The sequence below is a fragment of the Vicugna pacos genome, chromosome 29 (assembly GCF_048564905.1).
Source record: "Vicugna pacos chromosome 29, VicPac4, whole genome shotgun sequence".
Classification (NCBI taxonomy): domain Eukaryota; kingdom Metazoa; phylum Chordata; class Mammalia; order Artiodactyla; family Camelidae; genus Vicugna; species Vicugna pacos.
Genome location: NC_133015.1, coordinates 23,600,540 through 23,624,236, shown reverse-complemented (window position 1 = coordinate 23,624,236; position 23,697 = coordinate 23,600,540). Strand labels below are relative to the sequence as shown.

At 46.6% G+C, this 23,697-nt stretch overlaps 1 protein-coding gene across 1 annotated transcript in view; it reads left to right on the top strand.

Moving 5' to 3' along the window:
* Positions 1 to 23,697, top strand: part of XKR4 (XK related 4) — a 283,966-nt gene that overhangs the window by 182,127 nt on the left and 78,142 nt on the right. The window contains exon 2 of the mRNA XM_006204724.4: positions 4,787 to 4,986. Within this exon, the coding sequence (XP_006204786.2) occupies positions 4,787 to 4,986 (200 nt within the window). The remainder of the gene's footprint in view (positions 1 to 4,786; positions 4,987 to 23,697) is intronic.

Below are 23,697 nucleotides of genomic sequence, written 5' to 3'. Positions count from 1 at the left end.
CCAACTGAGTAAGCCTCTCCGTTGTGTAAGCCCACGTACGCGAGAAGGCCCTATACCGTGATATGAAGCTCTTAATATCTTAATAGCACTGGAGGCCCATTCTCCTCTGAGGACCCAAATTAATTCTAATTATCCGAGCAGGAGAGAGAGGTGAGGAAAGCACAGCTCATGGGTCAGATACATGCAGAGAAAGCTGAAGCCTCATTAGTTTGAGAGGCAGGGTTGTGCTTGGGGAGAAAAATAAAAGTATGATGAATGAGCAAAAGGTGTGGAGATTCTTGTCCCATTCGAGGATTTCTAGGGAGACCCCGAGTATGTTCACCACCTCTCTTTCCTTGTCGCGAACACCTGTGACCAGCACAGGAGACACGCACCGCGCCCGCGCACGCTGGAGGGCTCAGGGGCTGGCGGTGAGCGGGGTCACCCACACCCAGGGCGCGGTGACCGCCGAGCGTGGGGCCGTGCGAGGGGCTGGCCCTGCAGCACAGTGACAGCTCGCTCCGGGCCCCTCGGGTGAGGGTGGCTCAGGCTGGCCTCATACCTGTGACCCCTGATGCTTGTGTCAATCGTAAGGTTACCCAACCATTCTTCCCCTACTAAGGCACGTCTTCCCCTGTGAGACAATTAATGGGAAATAGAATCTAACTTTAAAACAATAGCCACGAGGAAAAGTTTCCACTGTTGAAATATAGGCCAGAATATTAGTCGTTTTTACTATCACTGGCATAAATGGAGACAACAGAAACGTGATGTTTTGGTGTTAAAACAAGGTTCTGTGGTTGTGGCCATTGTTCAACATACTCCATACAGAACATTTAAGGTGACAAAGCACACAATTTTGTTCCTTATCAGCGCCTGTTGTTGAGGAGATTAGATACATAGATACACAGACACAGACAGACAGACAGCCGTGTGTAGTGTGATATGTGTATCCCGTGAGTGTACACACACATACAATAGTGTGACGCTTTGCTTGTAGCCCGCCAACAGAAGAGAACAGCAGTTGCTGAAGTCACTGTTTATTAATGTATTTCTTTAAAGTTCTGCACAGATTTTACTCTGCATTTTTCAGCTAGTAAAAATAAAGCTGTTAACAGCTAAACTGTTTAATGTGCTGTAAGACAGAGAAAATTCAGCATTAGAATATACATGCACAGCATCCTCACAGCTACTAATGATTTCTGATTCAGCTACTGATGTACCAGTAGTTCACATCTGATCGAACAACAAGGACTGAAGTGTTGTTGTGAGCGCGGGCCCTCTGCAACAGGAGCTACACACACCTCGCTTCCCCGCAGGTGATGTGAAGATGATCTCAGTCACGTTAAATTGTGGCTCACACGCACACTAGCTGTGCAATGCCTGACATGCTGAACGGTTAGGCTCTTCCTCCCAAGCTTACTGCTTTCGCTGTGTTACGTGCAGGTCTGAAGTTGGTAATGTGAGAGGCTGTGACCTGAGTCCAGGTTGCTCTTTGCACCCGGAAAACACTGATGAAAAGAGGCTGACAATTTGAATGCAATTTAAATCTTCAGGAAAATCACTGAACTAGACTTTCTGCGGAGGGCGTGGAGTTACATGCAGGCGTCTGCGCACGAGGCACGACAGGGAGTCACGTAGGTGCGTTTGTGCCCGCCTCTTCAGCAACGCTGAGGCTGTTACGAAATTGAGATATTGTTGGGTCAAGATCAAGACTATGTTGGTAAAGTTGGTGCAGAATTCCTGGTGACCTTTTGTGATTTAAGAAGAACTCTATCTTCCATTAGCATTGCCCCACAAGACAGTAAATAATAAGAATGACCCTGTCAGAAAGTGAATCAGTCATTCAGTAAAGATGGCAAATGTCTTCTGAATGCATTCAGCTCAGAGGAGGAGGCGGACACGCTGACACTGCAGAGCGGGCTTCGTCGGAACATCTCCCACAGCACGGAGGGGAGCTGTGTGTTTAAGCCCCTGCCCTCTTGTTCTCACTGCGGACTTCATCTTCAACGGCAAAGACTTAAAACTTTTGGCCTTCTTAAGTGATACCCTTTGGTAATGGCTAAAATTTTAGCTGTAAATATGGCTTTCTATGAATCCTCCCTGCCATCTATGAGTATCTTTTCATTGCCATGAACTCCCGTGCTCCCCTGTGCCTCTTCAGCAATGTCTGCATGGACCCAGTTTGGAGGACTCGTCACCGCATGAGGAGTGAGCCCACCGTGACCCAAGGAGCAAGAAGGCAGAGCGCTAATTAGATAAAGGGCCGTGTCACTTTACTTTCTTTGCAGTATCCGTACCTTCTTGTCTTTTCTCTTCATGGGATAAGTTGGCTTCTTTTTCGTGCTGTGAAAGAAGAAACACAGGTTTGTCAGAATGAAATGTGATGGCCTTTCAGAGACAGCATCTTTCACATCCAACAGGAAATGGCACTGGCCTGCAGGATTGCCCAGTTCATTCTCACTTGCAAAATTAACATACGGTACTTAATATTCTCACATGGGTGATGATTACCAGGAGATTTTCTTCAAGCAGCGGAGTAATCTCATTGCTTATTTTGTTTTCTCTTTGGAAAGACTAACAAAAATAGATGAATGGCTGAGTGTGTGGATGAATGGATAGACAGATGATAGGTAAGATCCGTAGCCTTTGAGTTCTCTGAAATAAGGTGCCCCTCACATATGCCTGAGTCTTGAGATGCCTTGAGTCCCAGGCAGCTGAAAAGGAAATCCCGTTGAGGGCCACATTCTTACTCCCCACTTGACTCCTTAAAAAATTAAAACAACTCATTGCTAATAATTTCTAATGTTGAATGACTGCTTGCCTGGTAATTTATGTACATCATTTAATCTTATTTTTAATTATTTCGTCACCTTTTCTTTTACACAAGGTTAAAGCTAGGGCTCAGAAAATAAACGTAAAATAAACTCAGAATCCCTGGAGTCAAACTGGAATTCTGTTCTGTCTCCAGAACTAAAATTCTTAACCTCTCCACCTAGACATCTATTGTCTCTTAGCTAAAAACAAACAAACAAAAACATGTAGAAGACAGAAGAAATACAGTGAATTCTGTCTGTGAGTATGTTTCTGCATGTGGTAAATCGCAGGATAGTTAGAACTGGACAGGGTGATGAGACCACGAGACTCGGCAGCAGAATGTCTGGGGTCTGGGTCCAGCTGCCACTTTTCAGCTGTGTGAACTCGGACCCCTGATCCATAAATCCCCCTCTAGCTACAGAGCTCCATGGCTCCAAGCTGTGCTATCACAGGACCAGGTGTGTGGTGGAACGTGTCAGTGGTGTGGTTACTGTGGCCCATGTAAGGAGTTAAATGTGAGACTCAAGTCCTTAAACATGAACGTGTTACAGTTGAAAATGACCTTCGGGCAAATCACAGAGTAATAAATAAGTGACCAATAGGCATTTACAAATCTAAAACCTCAGTAGTAATAAGAGAGTCACTGATTGAAACATTATTTTTCACCCATAAAATTAACAAGATTTTTCTTTCAATGATAATACACAAAGATTTAAGAAAACAAACACACTCCTACACTGCCCATTGGTACAGTCTTTCTAGAGAATAATTTTATGATATATACCAAAAGCTTTAAAATATTAAAGCCATCTCAGCAGTTAAAGTTTAGCTATAGGAAGTCCATCACACTTTGCTTATGAGTTTCAAAAATAATAAATCCATAATCTGCAGTCCCACTCAGAGAATCACCACATTATTTTGTAGTTAATCTTTATTCTGTACGCAGACACACACACGCACACACAATAGTTTAAGTTATTAATTGGGAACTTCACATATGCTGTTTTAACCTGCTTTTTGCCGTGAATGATTGCTAATAATGATTAAACTTGAATCTGATCAAAATTCTAACCCTAACTACCCAATTGAAGAAGACACAAAGGACTGATACGGTAACCACTCCATGCAAGTACAGCCATCAAAAGCAAGACAATGCAAAGTACGCAGGAAATAGGAAAGAAATTGGAGAGGCCTCCATGCTGCGACAGAGACTAAGGCACACGTCAAATCACCACCATGTGTAGACCTTGTTTGGACTGTATTTCAAACAAACTGTAAAAAAAAATTATGATAATCAGGAAAATATGAGTACTGAATATTTGATAATAAGAAATCACACTTAATTGTAAGTGTAATAAGGGTATTTCATTTATGTTTGTAAATTGTTTTTAATAAAACACTTACAGGTGAAAAATAATTCCGGGGTTTTTCTTCAAAATAGCCTGGTGGCAGGGAGTAGGTGGAGGTATAAATGAAAAAATATTTTCAATATATTGGTAATTACTTAATCCAGGCAAAGGGTATTATGGATTCAATATGCTATTTTTCCTTCTTTGGTATAGGTTGAAGTTTTCAATAATGAAAGTTTTTAAAAAGCCATCAGGAGGGTTTATAAGTCCAGAATGTCAGACTTGCATCCCGCCCTGGGGACACCCGTCTCCTGAGCAGCGCTGAGCACACAGAGGACCTGACAAGAAAGGTGTATGTAGATTGTCAACGTAGCAAGTCCCTCCCGCACTTGAGTCTCACCTCGGTCTTCATCTTGCAGTGCAATGGAACGCCTTTAAGGGGGACCACAATCGCAGTGACTCCTCAAAGTGAACATTTAAGAATAAGGGCTGACTTTGAGCCTCAAGTTATAAGCCACTAAGGCAGTCGTGTCTTGCGTGTGCTTGTGTGTACGTGGTGGCTGGCAGGAAAGAGAACAGCCCAGTGTTTGAGGGATCAGTTATCACTCATGTGTTTCCCGTTCTCCATGTCTTCTTCCTAGATATTTCCACACCATATACTTAGGCATCCGAAGTCGGCAGAGCGGGGAGAACGATCGATGGAGATTCTACTGGAAGATGGTCTACGAGTACGCGGACGTGAGCATGCTGCACCTGCTCGCCACCTTCCTGGAGAGTGCCCCGCAGCTGGTCCTGCAGCTCTGCATCATCGTGCAGACGCACAGCCTACAGGCCCTGCAAGGTAAGGGCTTGCGGTCCGCTTTGTGCGTCTGGGGGACCAGGGCTGGCTGCTGTTGTCACAACCCAAGGACCACACAGTGCCCCCTGCTGACGCAGGCCACGGGGCTCCCTGTTAATGCCCGCTGCTGGACGCCTGGGCTTGTGAACAATGCCTGTTTTCTCCTTGGTCACCACTCATCATGGGTAATTTATAGAAAGACAACTCTTTTTTGCCTTCAAGCTGTCCTCTGAGTAGGAAAAAAAATTCTTATGATTCTACACTTGGTCAATATGAGAATAGAGTCAAGTGAAGCTTTCCTGCTTGTCTGATAATTTCCAAAAATTTGAAAAAAAAGAGCTATAACCCTCTCTCTCTTTAATAAATATTACATATATTTTATATATAAACTTATACATATATTTGAATATTAGGGTAATCTCTACCATTTCCTTTTGACATTAAAAACAGAGTGAGATTAAAAGGAAATGATAGATTACCTTAATATTTTTAAAAAGAAGGTCATAGGGAAGAAATGTTGTCATTACTTAATAACATGCTGCTTATGTAGTACTAAGTTTTATAAAACGAATGTTACTGTCAGATGGCTATTTCTGCGTTTTGCCGTCTTGCTTGGTCAGCTCATCAGTAAGACTATTCCATCAGTAACAGAGCACCTTGGTGCCTCCTTAGGGTCTGCTGCTCAGATCTTTTCTTGAAGCAGGAAGATTAGACAGACCAGTGGGTAGACAGGTGAATGAATGGGTGGAGGATGATGGCTGGGTAGCTGTTTCCTAAAGAGTTTCCTGGTAATTTGTCAACCCTGCGACTAAACAGATGTTGTTAAACAGTTAACGTTCTGAAATGCGCTTATTTCATTTCAACCTCAGCGGAGCCTGCCTGTGGCTTCCTCTGTGTGCAGGGCCACCCTCTAACCTGAGACGCGGTCTGGCTGGTCTAAGGAATGTCTGCAGTGTCGGTATAATGTGCAAGGAGCACATTAGCCTAGGCTGAGTTCTTTACTAACAGGAGGGAAGCGGGAGGGAAAAGAAAGGTGGAGAGTGTGCTGGTAGCCAGTGACCCATTTATTTATGAATTTTTGGCCCCAACCCTGGCTCCACACTAGAATAGCTTCGCTCCAAGAAGTGTGCGAAAAGGGTCAAAGAGCTCCGTGGGGTGTGAGTCTCACATGCTAGGAAGCGAATTGTAAGAAAGAGAAAATGGGTGTTGGCACGGAAACAGAGGAGAAAAGCTTGGCGATGAGGCATGTAAATTGCCTGCGGATGAGCGTGTTTGGGGGTAGAAGGCCGTGAGCTGCACCAGGGGCTCTGGCTTTATGTCGCATTCCTGCTCTGAGACCTGGTGCAAGTCACTTAACCTCTCTGGGTCTCGGTGTCTCAAATGTAAAGGTCACAAGCTAAACCAGATGACCTCCGGACTCCTGGACAGCACTGTTCTGCCTCGGCGTCCGGGAGTGCCCTGGAGGCGCACAGGGCCAGGCGAGTGCGCGAGGGGTGGTCTGTGTGCGAGGATACGAATTCAAAGGCAACATCAAACTGAATCTGTCCGATTGCTCGGCTCCGGAGCAACTTGGCCGCCCCTTGGTATCGTTAGCCAAGTGAGAGCTCTCGAGAAGGGAAGACCCCAAGCACAAGCAGGGAGTGCTGCGAGTCACCTTCCCGGGACCCAAGATTACAGAGCGTTTCTACTAGTTTCTTAAAGAGTTAGAAAATCACAGAGTTTTTCCCCTGAAGACAACGAAGACGGAAGGAAGAAAGGGGAGGGAGGTGCAAAGAAAATGAGATCACCTTTTCAGTTTGAGAGTTTGATGTAAAGTTTTCTGGAGGGAAAAACATGGAGAAAAGACAATTCTTTGTCCTTATCAGATTAAGAATCAAGGTTTGTGTTTCTTAGAGGTGTGGCCCTTCCCTGACGCCTGGTGTCCCCAGCTTACCTGCTCAGCTCACTTTTGCATCAGATTTGCTACACACTGTGGGAGGAGGACCTTGTCCTCAGCCAAGGAAAGCCTTGCTGTGAAAATCAGAAGGCTGTAGGGGAGACGTGTCCCACATCGCTCCCGAGGAGGGCAAAAGACAGTTTGATCCAAAGAGCACCAGGACCGATGCAAGTCGCTGAGCATGCAGTGGGGAAGAAGGCCACTGGGTCCATCCAGCAGTTGCCATTTGTTAAGCAAGAAGGTGAGCAGGAAGTTGTGTTAAAAGCCTGAAAAGTAGAAATACCTGACAGCAAACAACCACCACCACAAAACCTCCAGCAAATGAAGATCAGCTCAGGCAAATCCTTTTTTTTTTCCCTTTGCATTTTGAAGAAAAATCTATCTTCAGAGAGAATTTCTAAATCCAAACCTCTGTTGATTTGCAACCCGCTTGCAAATGAACCAACTTATAAATTAAGTTGATGTGAATGATAAGAACAGAGCCTCTCCCCTCCAGGAAAAGAAAAATAAATATGCTCGAATCTAGTCCAACATATATTTTCGCACATCTTTACGGTAAAAGCTGCTTAGGATTTATATGTAAAAGCACAACTTCCTATAATGAATGCAAATGATCAATGGTGTGAAAGCCGTGAGGTATTTGCAAATAACTCTGAATTAAAATCTCCAAAAGGTTTTCATTTAGCAGGTAGAGAGTGGTCCTAGGTCTGCAAGTTATTGCCATTTATGTCTATGTCTAAAATTATTAATTTTAGGGTAGAAAGAAAATTGCTTTTTAAAACCCAATTTCAATTATCTACTCCTTTCTGATGAACACTCTCTTAAAACCAATTTTTTAAAAAATCAAACAAGAAATACGGCATTTTAAACTGATGCTTACAAGCTGTATTCTCCTTATGGAAGCTGGTGTAGCCTTAAAGCTGTCAGCTGCGAAAAGCCTTTCTCAGAGCTCCCCACTCACTGAATAATGCAGTCAGAGGTGCCTCTTTGTGCTGGAGGCTGAGGGCTCAGTGAGAACTGTTTCCATGAAGCGTTAATTGTTTCTCAGTTTGTCCCGAGCCGGGAAGGGCAGTTTGGCTCCTGCTCTGAGGGCGGAGTAGAAACTGAAGATGAATATTCAGTTCTTGTCACTCCTCCGCCTTGTCGCCTTTGGCACAGCTGCTGTTCTTCATGGGACCTGGAATTCCGCTAGGAACAGCTGTGCCTGGAGTGTAAGGAGACGTCAGGAGGTGCGGCTGCGCGCAGGCAGCTGAGACGGCGTGGGGGTCGGGAGACAGCTTGGTGCAGCGCCCTGCGCCTCGAGTTTCCAGTCCACATCTTGCTGTGGTTTGCATTCCGACCCCATATCCCCTCTGGGGTTGGGGGTGGGGGTGGGGGTAGGGGGTGGGGGGGAGAGAGGAAGAAGGCAGGCAGGCAGCCAAGAAGGATGGTGGGATGGAGGGAGAGGCGGCGGAAGGAGGACTCTGTGCAGGAAGCAGAGATGGGAACTGGGCTCCCTTTGGCCTCCGGGTGGAGGGTGCGGCTCCGGGTGTTAAAGAGTAAGTGTGGTCCAAGGCCTGAGGGTCCTATTTTCAAACAACATCTCAAACGCATCCGGGACCGCTGAGTCTACGCACATGGTGCAAGCAAAGGTAGAGGGCTAACTGCCGTGTACAGACCGAAGTCCCCCGCCTGGCCTTTGGGACCACCGAGAGCCTGCGGAAAGGCAGGCTGCGCCCGACGGCCTCTGCAGTCACTTTTAGCTTTCCGAGTGCGGCCTTCTGAGCCCTTGGCTTTGGATGTGCAGACCCCGCCTCCCGCAGCCGGCAGGAGAGGGAGTGGCTCGTGCAGGCACAGCTGTCCACAGGCGCCCCCCGCACCCCCGCGCAGCAGGGCCGAGGGCCGCGCTCCCCGGCTCCGAGCGCGCGCTCCGCGGAGCAGCCCCAGGAGGCAGCGCGGTCGCCGAACGCGCCCCGCGGAGCCCCCGCAGCGCCGCCCGCGGGCTCGGCCGGCCAGGTGCGCGGCCCGCCCCGGCGCCTTCAGGCGGGAAGGGTGCTTCTCGGTGGGGAACCGTCCAGATAAAGCAGAAGACATCAAGCCTTCCCCAGGCGAGAGTGGGCGCCCGCCTGCCAGCCCGAATGTGTCCGCCGTTTCCAGGTGGCTGAGCTCTTCATTTCCAGTTTCCGCCTTTGTTTGCTGTGACTGGAAAACCTCATTTTACGCTCTCCGCGTATTGCGCCGTGATGCGCAGAGCGAGTTGTGAACAAATGCTTTCCCACGGGCCGTGCGCCCCGGAAAGCTGGGCTCGGCAGGGAAAGACACCCACACCTGCTTCGATTCTGATTTCTCCATCTTCAGACCCTCGCGTGCTGCCCCCTTGCCTCCGGCTTATCCTGAATACTCTGTGAAAGGACGGAAGGAAAGGGGAATGGACGATGTTTCTAATTATCTTTCTCCTGCCTTCATCCCGAGACGACTAGGGAGTCAGAGATTAAGGGGCTTTTTCCCTTAAACTTCCGGCAGAAACCGTCCCCAGCCAGCGAGGGGAAGACGTGTCCTTGAGTGGGCAAACCGCCTCCCTTGTCCTATTCTGATGAGGACTTTCAGACCTAAACCGCTGGATTTCCAGTTGCTCAGCCTGACGGTGAAGCCGGCAGAGCCACACCCGCTGCCTTCACACGGCCCAGGGTAGAGGAAGCCCAGCTGCCCGGGCCCAGGTCCGCTGCATCGCCTGCCTGTCTGCACCCGCCGGCACCAGCCCGGGTTTCTCCGGGGGCGGGGGGCGGGGCGCCCGCGAGCGGGACGGTGCCGTCCCCTGAGCTCTGTCTACTGTGCAGTTGCTCTTTTCATTCGTTAATTAGCACATTTATCGAATGTCTATTGTGTGCATGATGGTGTGTGAAGCTCTGTAAAACTCGTCCTAAAAAGGATTCACTTTTCATTAAAAGTTTATGATGTGACATGATAAACAACGTGACAGAACAAATTTAGAAACGCCGGATTCATCTGGGTGTATTCCAGAACGAGCTGCTCCGTTTTCCAGAGGGGACGATATAAAATGAAGGGGGGCCCAGAGGGCGTGTCTAGCTCACCCTCCCCACCAAGGGGCCCCTGCTCGAGCCTCTGGTCATTGGGGGCCGTTCCCACTGCACCGCGGACCCTGCGTTGGAAGGGACCTTAGTGGGTGTCCAGCCCATCACCACCTGACACAGGGTCTCTGAGCAGTTCCTCTGCCCACCACGCGCAACCTGAGGGTCCACCATCCCAGCTGGAGGGCTGGTCGTTGCCTCAAGGGTGACGCAGCAAAACTCCTCTCTCCAACGCTGGGCCAGCAGGTCCCCATTCCCTGCGTGGAGTGCCCTTCCTGGTGCCCTGAGTGTGCTGAACGTTCCCTCCAAACAGGTTACCTGAGTCCACAGGCACAGCTGCCTCCTCAAGCTGAGCTGCACACGTAACGAGGGTCAGTTCGGGTTAAAGAAGCTGTTCACTTCACCGTCTTGTTCTCGTAACCATTTGGTTTAAGTAGACGGCATATAAACTGATGAACTACGAGTGCAAAAAGAGAGCTGTTTCTATGAAATCTACACTGAGTGCTTTGGAAAAAGTGGGTCAGACCAGAGGCCTTAGTTCCCTTCTAATCACGTGGCGTCAGGACCCCTCTCCTAGCGCCTGGCGCCTGGCTGGAGGAGGTGGTCTGCGTTGCCCTGGAAGGCTGCGGTCATGAGGGCCGCGCCCCTGCCGCGTGGCTCTCCTGCAGCTTGGTGTGTGCCCCGCCGACCCACCCCCACCCCCCGCCGATGGCTGATGCCCATACCTCCAGTGTCCCCGCCCGCGTCTGGGGGTTTTGCTGGTGGTCATTAGCTGCTGTGACAATGTGTCAATTAGAATACCATCCCCAGCCAGGAAAGCAGAACACGTGAGGTATTTCTAAAAGAAGGGATTTAAAGCAGGGAGTCCACTCCACAGGTGCTGGGAAGGAAGGAGGACAAAAAGAGGATGCGAGTGGAAGCCAGGCATTACTAATCCAAGGAAAAAGCTCCCACCCCTAGGGCTGGAGGTAGGAGGAGAGACGCTCAGATCCCCGGAATGCCCGGCCTGGCGAGCGCTGCATGACCAGAGGGGCCACTGCTGAGGCTGCCCAGGGAAGCATGCCAATTGGTGGCGGAGCGGGGCACAACACAGAAATGTTCTTGCTGCTCAGGGCCCTGTCCCAGTGCTGCTCCACCTGCCGCGTGGTGAGGCTGTGCCAGGCATGCCGAGGGCCGGACCCAGGAGAGGTCCAATGACAATGGGCTGCTGACCTGAGCTGGAAGCCAGAAAAACATCTCCTTTCCCCTCCTTTGACCTTCTAACTTCCTGCCAGTGCCACCTCTTGGCAGGACCTGTGGGAAGCCAGCAATCAAGGAGTTGGGGAAATGCCTGCGAAGGTATGTATTTCCTTAAATGTCTGACCACAGATCTCAAGTGGTCACTCAACACTGTTCAGCAATCCTACCTCAGTTCTCCATGAAATGCCCTTTCTTGCTCCAAAACTGTCTCCAACCTTCTTCTGTGTCCTCGCACTGCCAGCGGTCTGCCTCCGTCACTGGGAACTCCTGGTCTCCCTTCCCATGTCGGTGAGAAAACAGAGGCCAGGGAGCAAGATCTGCTTTATTTTCCCACCGCTAACTCCACTGCTCCACCTGCTTCTGCACCCATCGCCCTGGCTTCTCTCTCTTCCCTCGACCCCTCCTCTCCTGTGCTGGGTCCCATGCCCTCTCACCTGCTCAAACATCTTGTTCAGGGAATTATCCTCTCTCTCTCTCCCGCATTATCAATTTTTCCTTTCTCCTGGATCATTGCCACCACACCTAGACAAGCATGTTGTAATAATTCTCATCTTTGTTAAAAAAAAATCAGCCCACGTCAGCTACAACTTTATTACCATAATTAGTGACTATATTTTATTGCTTATCGCTTTCTTTCCTGTTTAGTACTTACTGCATTAAAATAGAATTAAAATATGGACACTATTTGTCACCTCCTTTTTTGACAACATGACATGAATAAATGTCCATGACAATGTATGTAATTCTGCATCATTTCTAACACCTGCATAATTTACCAATATAGAGATTATCCTTTTTTCCTATTAATTTCCTGTTTTTGAAATTATGTTATCATCTATAGTTGCCATAATAAATAATCCTATGATAAACACACTACAAACTAAATCTTTGCGGCCTTAGGTATTTCTCAAAAATAAATACCTAAAAGTGAAACGGATTTGAGGTCAAGCCGGGTTTGAGGGCTTTCATACATAAAATTGGCAAGTTTAAGGCACATTTCTTAAGAAGAATTCTTCACTGTCACAATGTTCTCATCCAAATGCATAGGACATCAGTGAGGGCAATAAGTGTGACAGGAGCTGGAATGGGGCAAATCTCTTGAGATTTGGGAAAGAGCTCTCAGCGGTACCCATTGGAATAAGAAGGGTTTAATTCCAAGAAGTGTCCTAATTTCTCCCCTTGTTTCTGCATTGTACCCACCACATGCACTTCACTGAATCTACTCTATTCAGCAGCAGCAGTTCATTACTGATTAAACGAGATCTTAAGAACAGCTTCATCAGAGACTTTTGATTTGAACCAAAATTGTTAGGAAGGCAGACGTAAGTTCCTCAAAGCGCACAAAAATCTGACCCAAGAAAACTTGTAAAGAGCTAAATCTTACGAAAATGATAAAGTAGTGCCCTCAGCACTGGACTGTTGTGATTTCCCTTGGGTTTATGAATACATTAAATATATTTGAGAGTACCGAGTGCGAGGTCCCACCGGGTATTAAAAAAAGGCAGCGTGCCCCCCTCCCAGGCGCTGACAGACTCAGGGCTGGCGGCTGCGGGTGCCGATGCTGCGTCAGGGCTGTGGCGCGTCCCTCCTGGCGCCGGGAGTCACCGCGCCCCGTTGTGAGCAGTCGGTGGGCGTTGGTCGGATAGAAGGACGAGTCAGGCTGCTGTGTGACAAAGCAGGCGCGAGGCGTGCCTGATACAAAACCACGTGGCATTGCCCTGCTCTCGAAGAATTCAACCTAATGGAAAAGGAAGATTTATTATAATTCAATGTGCTCAACCAGTGGGTGGCCATGTTAAGGCCCTTTGGGGACACAGGATGGTCTCTTACGGAAAACCACACAGAGGAAGTAGAAACTCCATGCTGTCTTTGACGTCAGGGAAGGTTGGAAGAATCGGGCAAGTTTTCATAAAAAGAGTGGCCTTGAGGGGGAGGGTACCGCTCAGTGGTCGAGTGCATGCTTCACACATACGAGGTCCTGGGTTCAATACCCTGGACCTCCACTAAAAAAATTTAATAAGAAGAATTTTTTAATTAAAAAAAAAAGAGTGGCACACTCCTGAGCTGGGTCACAAATGGTGCCCAGCATTTGGTCATGTTCAGTAAGGAAAAGAGGGCAGCAAAAACAGCCAGAAGAGGGAAGCCAGAGGTTTTGTCCACGCCTGTCTGTCCAGCAATGCTGGTGGGTTACAGTGTCCTCAGAGCAATGGGGACGTTGGTGTCACCTATAGCACGCTGTTAGACTTAGTCCTCACGCTTGAGAGATATTTCTAGTCTCCGGGTAAATCTTGCATAGATGCTTGAAAAGAAATACCTATTTTTCTGTATTTCTTGAGTTTCAGCCCGTATTTTCACATGGTTCAGTACTTGGATTTCTCGATAAATCAATCAATGAAATAGTAAACTGCCAGTCTGCTTAGTCAATTCACATATGGAGTTGAGTTTTAAAGAGTCAGCTTCATCAACAGCCTTGTAAGGAGAGGCTCACGCACCCGACATGGCATGCCGGCCACACTGCACCACTCCTACGGGGCATGCCGGCCACACCGATGTGGCACGCCGGCCACACTGCACCGTGCCATTGAAAAGTATTAGCAGAGTCAGTGCTGAGTGCCATGGGGGTGATGACATCATCGATCCCTTTATTCCACACTCAGGAGCCTCTGAGTCATGGTGCCGCTCCAAGTTATACTTAGAAGAACAGAGAGAATCTTCATTTGCTGATCATTGATTCCAGGGCTTGAAATCAGCTCCTTATGGTAGATCAGCCCGAAGCACAGCTGTGAAGTGTTTTGAATTTGAATCATTTCTAACATAATATGAAATAAGGGCCTGACTATTCTTAGGTTCTACTTAATTATCTCCAATAATCAGGCACAAAACTTGGTCTTTTTCCACTCAGTGTTCCTTCCGTCTCCCCCTCTCCTCCGCGGTGAGATGGGAGGGAGCGTGCATGCGTGTTCAGGGGTCGGGTGACGGGCCAGGTCGTGTGTGTGTGGGGGGTGGTGAACAGATAATGTGAGCAATTGCACACGCATGCCGCTGGAGAGCAGCAACCTGGTGGAAGGTTGCAGAATGGTTGGTGCGACAGAGAAGCAAACAGACAGAAATGCTATCTGCAGTGAATGGCGTCCCCAGACACTCACGGGTCCCTTGTCTTTCTTGTGGCTTCCTTGTTTGCCAGCTTCCAACCCACCAACTTTCAGTAATGTGGCGACACTTAATACCTTCACAGTACCGACTTTCAGAGAAAGGCACAACGTAAGGGTTGCGAGCTTAAGTTGTATTCAGGGGACTCACTGAGGACAAGAGCCCGGGTGACAGCCCGCCAGTGGTCCCCGCCAGGGTGGTAGGGGAGGGGCCTGTATGGACGTGGGTTTTGGCCAGGGAACAGGTGCAGTCTCCCATACGCCCTGGTGGCAAAGAACAGGTGTCTGTAGTGAATGGTTTTAGTGTGTTTCTATGTATGGAAGACTAGGGTCATTGAGGCTTCCTGAGATGCACAGCCAGCCATCTCAGTTTTTCCAAAGCTCAGAGAGCCTCATCCTGATTGCATCCTGAACCCCGCCGGGGCGCACCTTCCGTCAGCTCTGCAGTGATGAAGCCTCAATCCTCGAAGAGCTGGGTGGTGAGCCACGCTCTTTGTTTTTCTTTGTTTACAGAGGGAACAGCAGCCCTCTTGCCTGACCTTTAGCCCAAACGCAGAGCAAATATTTACTTTGAGTATCAACATACTATAATTATTATTTCTCAACACTAAAAATAACTACCATAAGTAGTAATCAAAATGCTCACTGCAGGGGGGAGGGTGCAGCTCAGTGGCAGAGCGGGTGCTTAGCATGCACAGGGTCCTGGGGTTCAATGCCTAGGACCTCCATATAAGTAAATTAGTTAAATAAATAAATTAACTAATTAATTTTTAAAAACTCAATTACCTGCCCCCCAAAAACAGATAAAATAAAGTTTAAAAAAATTTTAATGCTCCCTGAGCAGGAATGAGATCAACTTAATAAAATAAGATCAACTTTAAAATAAAATAAAATGAGGTAAACTTAATAAAAAATTCACAAGTGGTTTACTATGGTGTTTTCCCAAATAACATTTTTAATATCAAGCAAAACATATTTTAATGCAAAAAGTACTACTAAAGATTAAATAGATTGACTGTTTCATTCACCATGAAAATATTAAAATTCTATTATTTTCTATATCTAATAACACAGCTTCAAGAATACAAAGGGGAAACTGGTGGAATTATGAAGGAGCAGAACTCGCGTGTTCAGGGGACAATGTTAATACAGTTCCCTCCAAAAATGATAACTCGAGAAGGAAAAAGGTTAACTAGAAATAAAAGCATTGAATACCACAATTAACACACTTATTCCAATGGCTACATATAGAACTCTAAGTCCAATGTAGACTGAAATAAACACACAGCCTATGAGACTCATGTTTTATTTGGCGGACAATTGTGAGGACTCATTCTGGGATGACAGCCCCTTAGATGGCTCTGAGGGGCTGCCCCCAAGAGCCAGGGGAGGAGCCAGGATATACAGGAGCTTTACAAGAAAGACCAGGGAGTTGAAACAATAAAAGGTTCCTCATCAGCTAAAGAAAACCAGGCATCTCAAGTTAAAGAATTTAGCACTTTTCCATGTATGGGAGGAAGCAAACATTTGGGCTCATTGTATTCATTCTTTTGACAAGCACCTCACTATCTAGGGCTAGTGTCCTGTCCTTTCTTGTTCTGATCCCCTCAGGGTGCACCACTGTGAGTGGCTGCAGAGGCCGGGCTGCAGGCTTGCCTTCACTGGGGAGGTGGCGGCAGCCGCTGATGACTTGATGGCTTCAACGTTCTTTGTTTACTGATATGGCTTGCAGTATTTTACGTTCACACCGACAATTGGCAAAAACACATCATGCTCAAGCGATCGACCAAATAACTTTTTTTCTAGGAAGCACAGACACAGCTCCACCATCGGGATTTTCTGACCGAATTCTGATTGGGTGGGTGGATGAGGCAAGCGCCCCCCATCACTTAAATAGCTTTCACTGTGAAACCCGCTCGCTCCAGACAGACTTTCGCCATCACACATCGGGCCTAGAAATATTTTGCATTCGTTGGGCAGACTGGAGAGAGACTGAGTCTCTCTCCATGCAAGCTGGCATTTTCTCGATGACTCAGCAGGAGTAAAGAACTGGGGTCATTTCCCGCTGAATGATTTAAGAAAGGTTTTTCCAGTGCACTGCTCGCTCATGCACAGGGACGTATATGGATGCAATCTAGAGAGATGAGATCCCACCGCACTCTCAAAGCCAGATGTGAGGAAGAGGAAAAAGGAGGGACTGATTCCATCGGTCTGTAAGCGGTCCTTAGTGAAGAACCACGTGGAGAGTCTCTCCCCCGCGCGCACAATGAGCTCCTGATTGCAGGACAGCGCCTGCCGAGCGCTGCCTGCGGAAGGTTTTGTCAGCACTTTCATTGTGATTCTAAATTTCCACAGCTTTCCACTCAGCTGTAGAAAAAGTCTAAGAGTCTGTGAGCCTCAGGAGACTCCAAACCCCCAAAACTTTTTAGCATCCACAATAGTGTCGCTTCCCACACTAGGACAGCTCTGCAGGGCGTGAAGTCCTCCAGCGCAGGGCTGAAATGTAGGAATTCCAGTGCGTAGGCTTCTAGAAAGGAGGGTGCCACCAGATTTGTGTTAGCTAAAACACTGAATTAAGATTCAAATTAAAAAAAAATCTAAAACATATCTCCTAGAATGTAAAAAGGAAACAAATAGTTTTATCGTAGACTTTTGGAATAAATGAGTAAATGAATGCATAGGTTTTTTTTAAATCACAGATTTTTGAAAGTTGACATAGATAAGTGAAGCGGCAATAAAAAGCCATTTGAAATAAATTTGATTTTTGAAGTGTTTTGTGACCTCAGAAGGAGATTCTTATTCCAAATTTGGAGATGCTAGGGAATTTTATGAAAGAGGGAGTATTGGAACTTAAAGAATGAGTGGAATGATTCTGAATGTAGAAATGGGAGGCAGATCTGCTGGGCCCTGAGGAGGGAGTCGGAGTGCAAAGAGCACGTGTTGCGACACTGCCAACCCCGAGAAATCAGGGGGGAATAACGTGAACTTGATCCTGAAGCTTAAGGGTCCTGAACATCACTCTTGGGTCTTAATGTCCAGCAACACATCTCTCAACAATAGGCTACAACGTCTTAATTAGGACCTGAAAGAAGTCTCCATTAATTATCACACTACTGGCCGAACAAACATTATTTGTTGAGTCCCTCTCCATGGCAGGCATTGATTTGGACACTAGAAAGAGGAAGAGGACAAAGACCAGTCAGTGAAGCAGAGGAAGTAAGAGAGAAGTGGGGAGATCAGAAGAGACAAGGAAGGGGAAGGTTACAGCTCAAGTGGTAGAGCCCATGCTTAGCAAGCATGAAGTCCTGGGTTCAATCCCTGGTGACTCCTCTAAGAATAAATAAATAAACCTAATTACCTCCTCCCACCAAGAAGAAGAAGAAGGAGAAGAAGGAGAAGACTATAAAAAGAAGAATACAATGAGTGATGTGGCTAAGAGGATCAGTTTCAGGACAGAGAAATAACCAAGACTATGGTGGAGGGTCCACTTGAGAAGTCGAGCAAAAGTAAGGTCTTCATCTAATCCGTTCCGGCCCCCACTAGTAGTTCACAAAGGTTAGTGTCAGTTAACAAAGGTAACTCTGCCAGTAGCAGGTGGAGCTGGGACCAGAGCCCAGGCTTCCCAGCTCCCTCCTATCAGTAAAGGACCCCAACGTGGAGAAATTTCATCATGAATGATCCTTTATGTTCTCACTCACCTCGTCGCCTGAAGTGTGTTCCTTATCCACACTGACGTTGTGCCTCTTTGCCTGGAAAATAATGTAATGATCTAAGTTGCAGTGTTGTGTTGGGATCAGATAAATAACACAAAGGGCCTGAACCTCCTGTCTGGCACGTGGGGCGTCAAGTGGTCCACGTGAGCCGCCATCTTGCTTCCTTCCTTCCTGTCTCAAGTGGAGAAGGAAGTGCCCCCCCCCAGGTGTTTCTAAATTTGCTATGAAATGAGGTTGCAAAACTCGCATTTCATTTCTCTTCTGAGTGGGCGTAGACCAATTCGAGCTCATTTTCCTCACTTGTGGTTAAATATGAGCCCGCCTTCCCCCGGAGCGCTCCGTGTGGCCGTGCTCACTCCCACCCTGCAGAGCTGGAGCCCGCTGACGGCGCTGTGCTCTCGACTCTTAATTTCAGAGTCGTCCCAGGGGGTCTTGAAACCTCAGATATCTCCCAGCAAATGCCACTTAGACTTTGATCTGTCCACTGACCTATATTTTTAGCACGAAGTACTTTCAGCTTGGATTGTGTGTGTGTGTGTGTGTGTGTGTGAAAGAATATACATTTATGAGGAAAACAAATGCTGTGCATTTTCCTTAAATTCTCCAAGCACATCATCTTCATGCCATGGATATCGAAACTAATCTCTTCCCCACAAGCTTATGAGCATTCATGTCACAAGTGTTGAGACATTTTCTACCATTTAGGACCGTATAGGACTCCTGAAATTGGTGGTTATATCTTCTTCATTTTTTTAATAGACTTTATTTTTAAAAGTAGTTTTAGATTCACAGCAAAACTGAGGGAAGTCACAGAGATTCCCCATACACACCCTGCCCCCACAGAGGCATAGCTTTTCCCATTGCCAGCGTCCTCCACCAGCTGGTACCTTTACCAGGGATGAACCCACACGGACACATCATTGTCACCCAAAGGCCATGCGGTTCACTCTTGATGTCGTACATTCTATGGGTTTGGACTAATGTTTAACAACATACACCCATCATTATAAAATCATGCAGAGCATGTTCAGTGCCCTAAAAATCCTCTGTGCCCCTCCCTCCCCACAACCCCTGGCAACCACTGGTCCTTTTACTGTCTCCATGGTTTCACCTTTTCCAGGTGTCATATAGTTGGAACCATACAGTATTCAGGCTTTTCAGACTGGATTCTTCCACTTAGTCATATGCACTTAAGGTCCCTCCATGTCTCTTAATGGCTTGTGAGCTCATTTTTTTGTGCTGAATAATATTCCATTGTCTGGAGGTACCACAGTTTATTTATCCATTCACCTACGAAAGGCCATCTTTGTTGCTTCCCAGTTTTGGCAATTACAAATAAAGCTGCTGTAAGCATTTGTGTGCAGGGTTTTGTGTAGACACATGTTTTCAGTTCTTTTGGGTAGGTACCAAGGAACAGAGTTGCTGGATTACATGATAAAAGTATGTTGAGTTTTGTAAGTGACCACCAGCTGTCTTCCAAGGTGGCCGTACTATGTCGCATTCTCACCAACAGTGAGTGACAGTTCCTCGCCACATTTGATGTTGTCAGTGCTTTGGATTTTGGCCATTCGAATAGGCGTATAGTGCGATCTCATTGTTTAAATTTGCATATTCCCGATGGCGTATCATCTAGAGTATCTTTTCACATGCTTACCGCCATCTGTGTTTCTTCTTTGGTGAGGTGTCTGTCAAGGTCCTCAGCCCAGTTTTTGAGTTGGGTTGTTGTATTTATTGCTGAGTTTTAAGGGTTCCTCGTAATTTGGGGTAATAAGCCTTCATTAGGCGTGTCGTTTGTGAACATTTTCTCGCAGTCTGAGGCTTGTCTTGTTTTCTTGACGGTGGTTTTTACGGAGCAGAAGTTCTTCATTTTAGTGAGGTCCAGCTTGTCCATTATTTCTTCCATGGACCCTGCTGTTTGTGTTGCATTTAAAAAGACATCGCTGTGCTCGAGGTCATCTAAATTCTCTCCTATGTTATCTTCTAAGACTTCGTTTTACATTTAGTGTGACCTATTTTGAGTTAGTTTTTGTGAAGGTTGTGCAATTTGTGTCTCAATCCACTTTTTTTGCGTGTGGATGTCTAGTTGTTCCAGGACCATTTGTTGGAAAGACTATCTTTTCTCTATTGTCTTTGCTTCTTTGTCAAAAATCAGCTGACTACATTTATGTGGGTCTATTTCTGGACCCTCTATTCTGATCTACTAATCTATCTGTCAGATTTTCACCATGTCACGTTTTTTGATTACTGTAACTTTGTAGAAAGTCTTGAAGTTGGACAGTGTCAGTCCTGCAACTTTGTTCTCTTTCAATATTCTTTCATTCCTATTTTTTTTATTGACATGTAGTCGATTTGCATTAGTTTGGGGTATACAGCAAAGTGATTCAATTATACATATACGTATATAGATATATATATACACACACACATATATATATATTTATATATAAAGTTTCTTTTCCATTACAACTCATTCCCAGAAGTTGAATATAGTTCTCTGTGCTCTACAGTAGGTCCTTGTTATCTATTTTATGTATAATAATGTCCATCTGTTAATCCCAAACTCTTAAATCTATCCCTCCCTAGCCTTTTCCCCACTGGTAACCACATTCTCTTTCAAGAACCATATTCTCTTTCAATATTATATTGGTTTTCTTGGCTCTTCTGCCTCTCCATATAAACTTTAGAATTAGTTTATTGATATTTGCAAAATCACTTGCTTGAATTTTAATTGGGATTTCACTGAATCGATAGATCAAATGGAGAAGAATTGACATCTTGACAACATGAAAGTGGAATATCTTTCCACTTATTCAGTTCTTTGAGATTTCTTTCATCAGAGTTTTGTAGTTTTCCTCATAGAGATCTTGTACATGCTTCATTAGATGCATACCTAAATATTTCATTTTGGGAGGTGCCAATGCAAATGGTATTTATGGTCAATGGCATGGAAGACTGCTTCTCAAATTATAACACAATATTTGAAAATCATAGTGCCTAATGCCAGTGACACTTGTCTCCATCGCCACCACCACCCAGAGAATCGGAGAACTATGCAGGCTGCCTCCTCAAGGAGCCAAATGGAGAGAGAGTTCAGATCCAAAAGACTCTGTTGTGATCTTGGCTCCACCACCTAATAACTTTGAGCTGCAGCTCATTTCTCTACCTCTCTGCATCTGCTTCTTCATCAGAGGAGTGGAGAAGGGAAGCCCTGCCTCAAAGGGCAGGCACCTGCAAGAACTTGCTGAGGCACTGTGAAGGACAAATGCCCCGAATCATACCCGGTACATGGCAGGTACTCAAGAAGAACCCGCTTCCATCACATGGGGGGTGTTTAACTCTGATGTGTCAGTAAGACAACAAAAAAACGGATCGTTTATGACTAAGGAATCAACCTTTCCACCAGGACCGAACCGCCAATTTGGGGAATTAGGGCTACTACCTCCCCGCTTCTTCCTGGACGCAAGGCAGGCAGGAAGGAAAATCCAACGAACTAGAATAGCAGAAGCCAAAGAAAACCCCCGGAGCTCCTCAAGTTTGTTGTGCCTGTGTGCCCCACTGCGCCTTGATTCTCCACTTCCTTGATGCTTGTCAGGACGTCTGACGCGGCTCCCGCACCTCGCGGATACAGTGGAGGGGGGTGGGATGTGAGACGGTAATCTGATGTTATCAGACCCCAGAAAGGTACTTCTGGAAACCCTAATTGGATTTTCTTCAGCCTTTTTTAATTTAGTGGGTTCTGGGAGCAGATCACACCTCTCCGAGCACTTATAAAGAGAATTTGTGAGCGAGACTGTGTGCGAGTAATACCTTTTGGTGCTCGAGGCAACGTGTTGCCATGGTACCAATCAGATTTTGTCCTCACCGGGGAATAGAAATTAAAACTGACAGTGTTTGAGTGTCACTGTTTTTGTTCATCCCCGGAAACCATTTGAGCGCTCAAAAAGGGAGGAGGTCTAGTTTTGTTGTTGTTTGGGGGCTTCGGAACAAAATAGTGCACTAAAATGAGCAGGACACCACATAGTCCAATGAGCTGAGAGAAGCAAGGACTTTCCCAGAGGAGCTCATTATTCTTATAAATTTACATTATCAAAGGATGTGGAAATGCCAAAAAGTAGGTTCTTCATGGTCAGGAGCACTGGTGCCATCTCCCAGCCAGGGAGAGTGAGTCGGTGTCTAATGGGGGTCAAATGCAAGATTGATCTGGAAGCCTAATTGGCTATTTTTATGGCTTTAAAATTCTGACCTTATATCAGAGCTGTAAAATATCCATTGTGCTTCGGGGAACATCTGTGCATTTGGTTCTCACAATAAAAGAAATATTCTAAATCGAGAGAGGTAGCCTGATACGGAGAAAAAAACAAGAGAATGATTAACTTGAAATGCAGGGACGTGGTTGCCCACGGGGATGCAGGGGAGGGAGGAGGAGGCTTTAGAGACATCGGGAACGTTCCATTTCTTAAGTTGCAGGGCATTTAATTCTTCTTCTTGGAACTCCACGTGGACATTGCATACACTCGCAATAAAAATTTACTTAAAGAGGGAGAGAGAGAGAATGGAAGATAAGAAGAAAGTGGGCTAGGGGCAGGGGACTCCACTCTTGACCCCCCTGCTAAGTAGCTAAATGGATTTACATGCCGTGGTGGCTGAGACTCAGTTTTCTCAGCTGTAAAATAAGCCAGGCTGAGTGGTCGCTTCAGTCCCCTCCAGCCTGAGAGTCCCCAGCTCTGGGTTTATCATATGGGATGCAACACTGCTGAGTTCATCACGTTGGGGAAAGTCTGTTTTTCATCGTGCAAAAACAAAAAATGCAAGTTACCATCCAATCATCACCCCTCCCACACAACCTTGACTAGCAGAGTAAATTATCCTTATTCCAGGTGAGCCCTAGTAAGAAGCTGCTGTCCGTTGAGTGGAGTTTTGGAGATACTTTTTACGACAAGCTATTATTATGAAGTCGGTGACGGGGTTTACAGTGTGGGCGCCAGCGGTCCTGGCTGGCACCGCACGCCACATTTCTCCCTTGGTCTGTCAACTCATCTTGTCGCTCAGAGCTTCTCTGAATGTAAAATAGCAACATAATGAACTCAAGAGGCATCTAATTATTTCAAGTTCATGCCATCAGGAGCTTTGTATTTTCTCCCCAAATTACTGGAAAGTAACCGGGCTTTTCAGGGCTGGCCTAATCATCACTACCAACTGGGTTTCAAGGAAATGCTCCCTTTCAGCTTGTAGAACCAAAAAGTCAGAAGCATCCACTTCCCTTATTCTTTCGACACGTGTCTGGAGAGTGCGTGGGGTGGACCCTGTGCTCTGCCGGCTGGTGGCTCCTACGTAATTTCTCAGAGCACGGGGAGGAGGCGTGCTTGTTCCAAATGTGCTCTCGGGGTGTCAGAGCAAATTTCCCAGGCCCTGGGATTCCTTCGCACTCATTCGGATTTGGATTCGGATTCAAACGTCAGAGGGGAATGGATTGGGGCTGCTGCCTCCCAAGTCTGGGTCTGTTTGAGGCTCCAGTGACAAACGAATCAGGATGCACCTCCGTCGGCCCCGCCCAGCTCCTTGGCCTCCATCCTGGGAGCGGGGCCGTGCGCACATCCCACCCAAGGGGG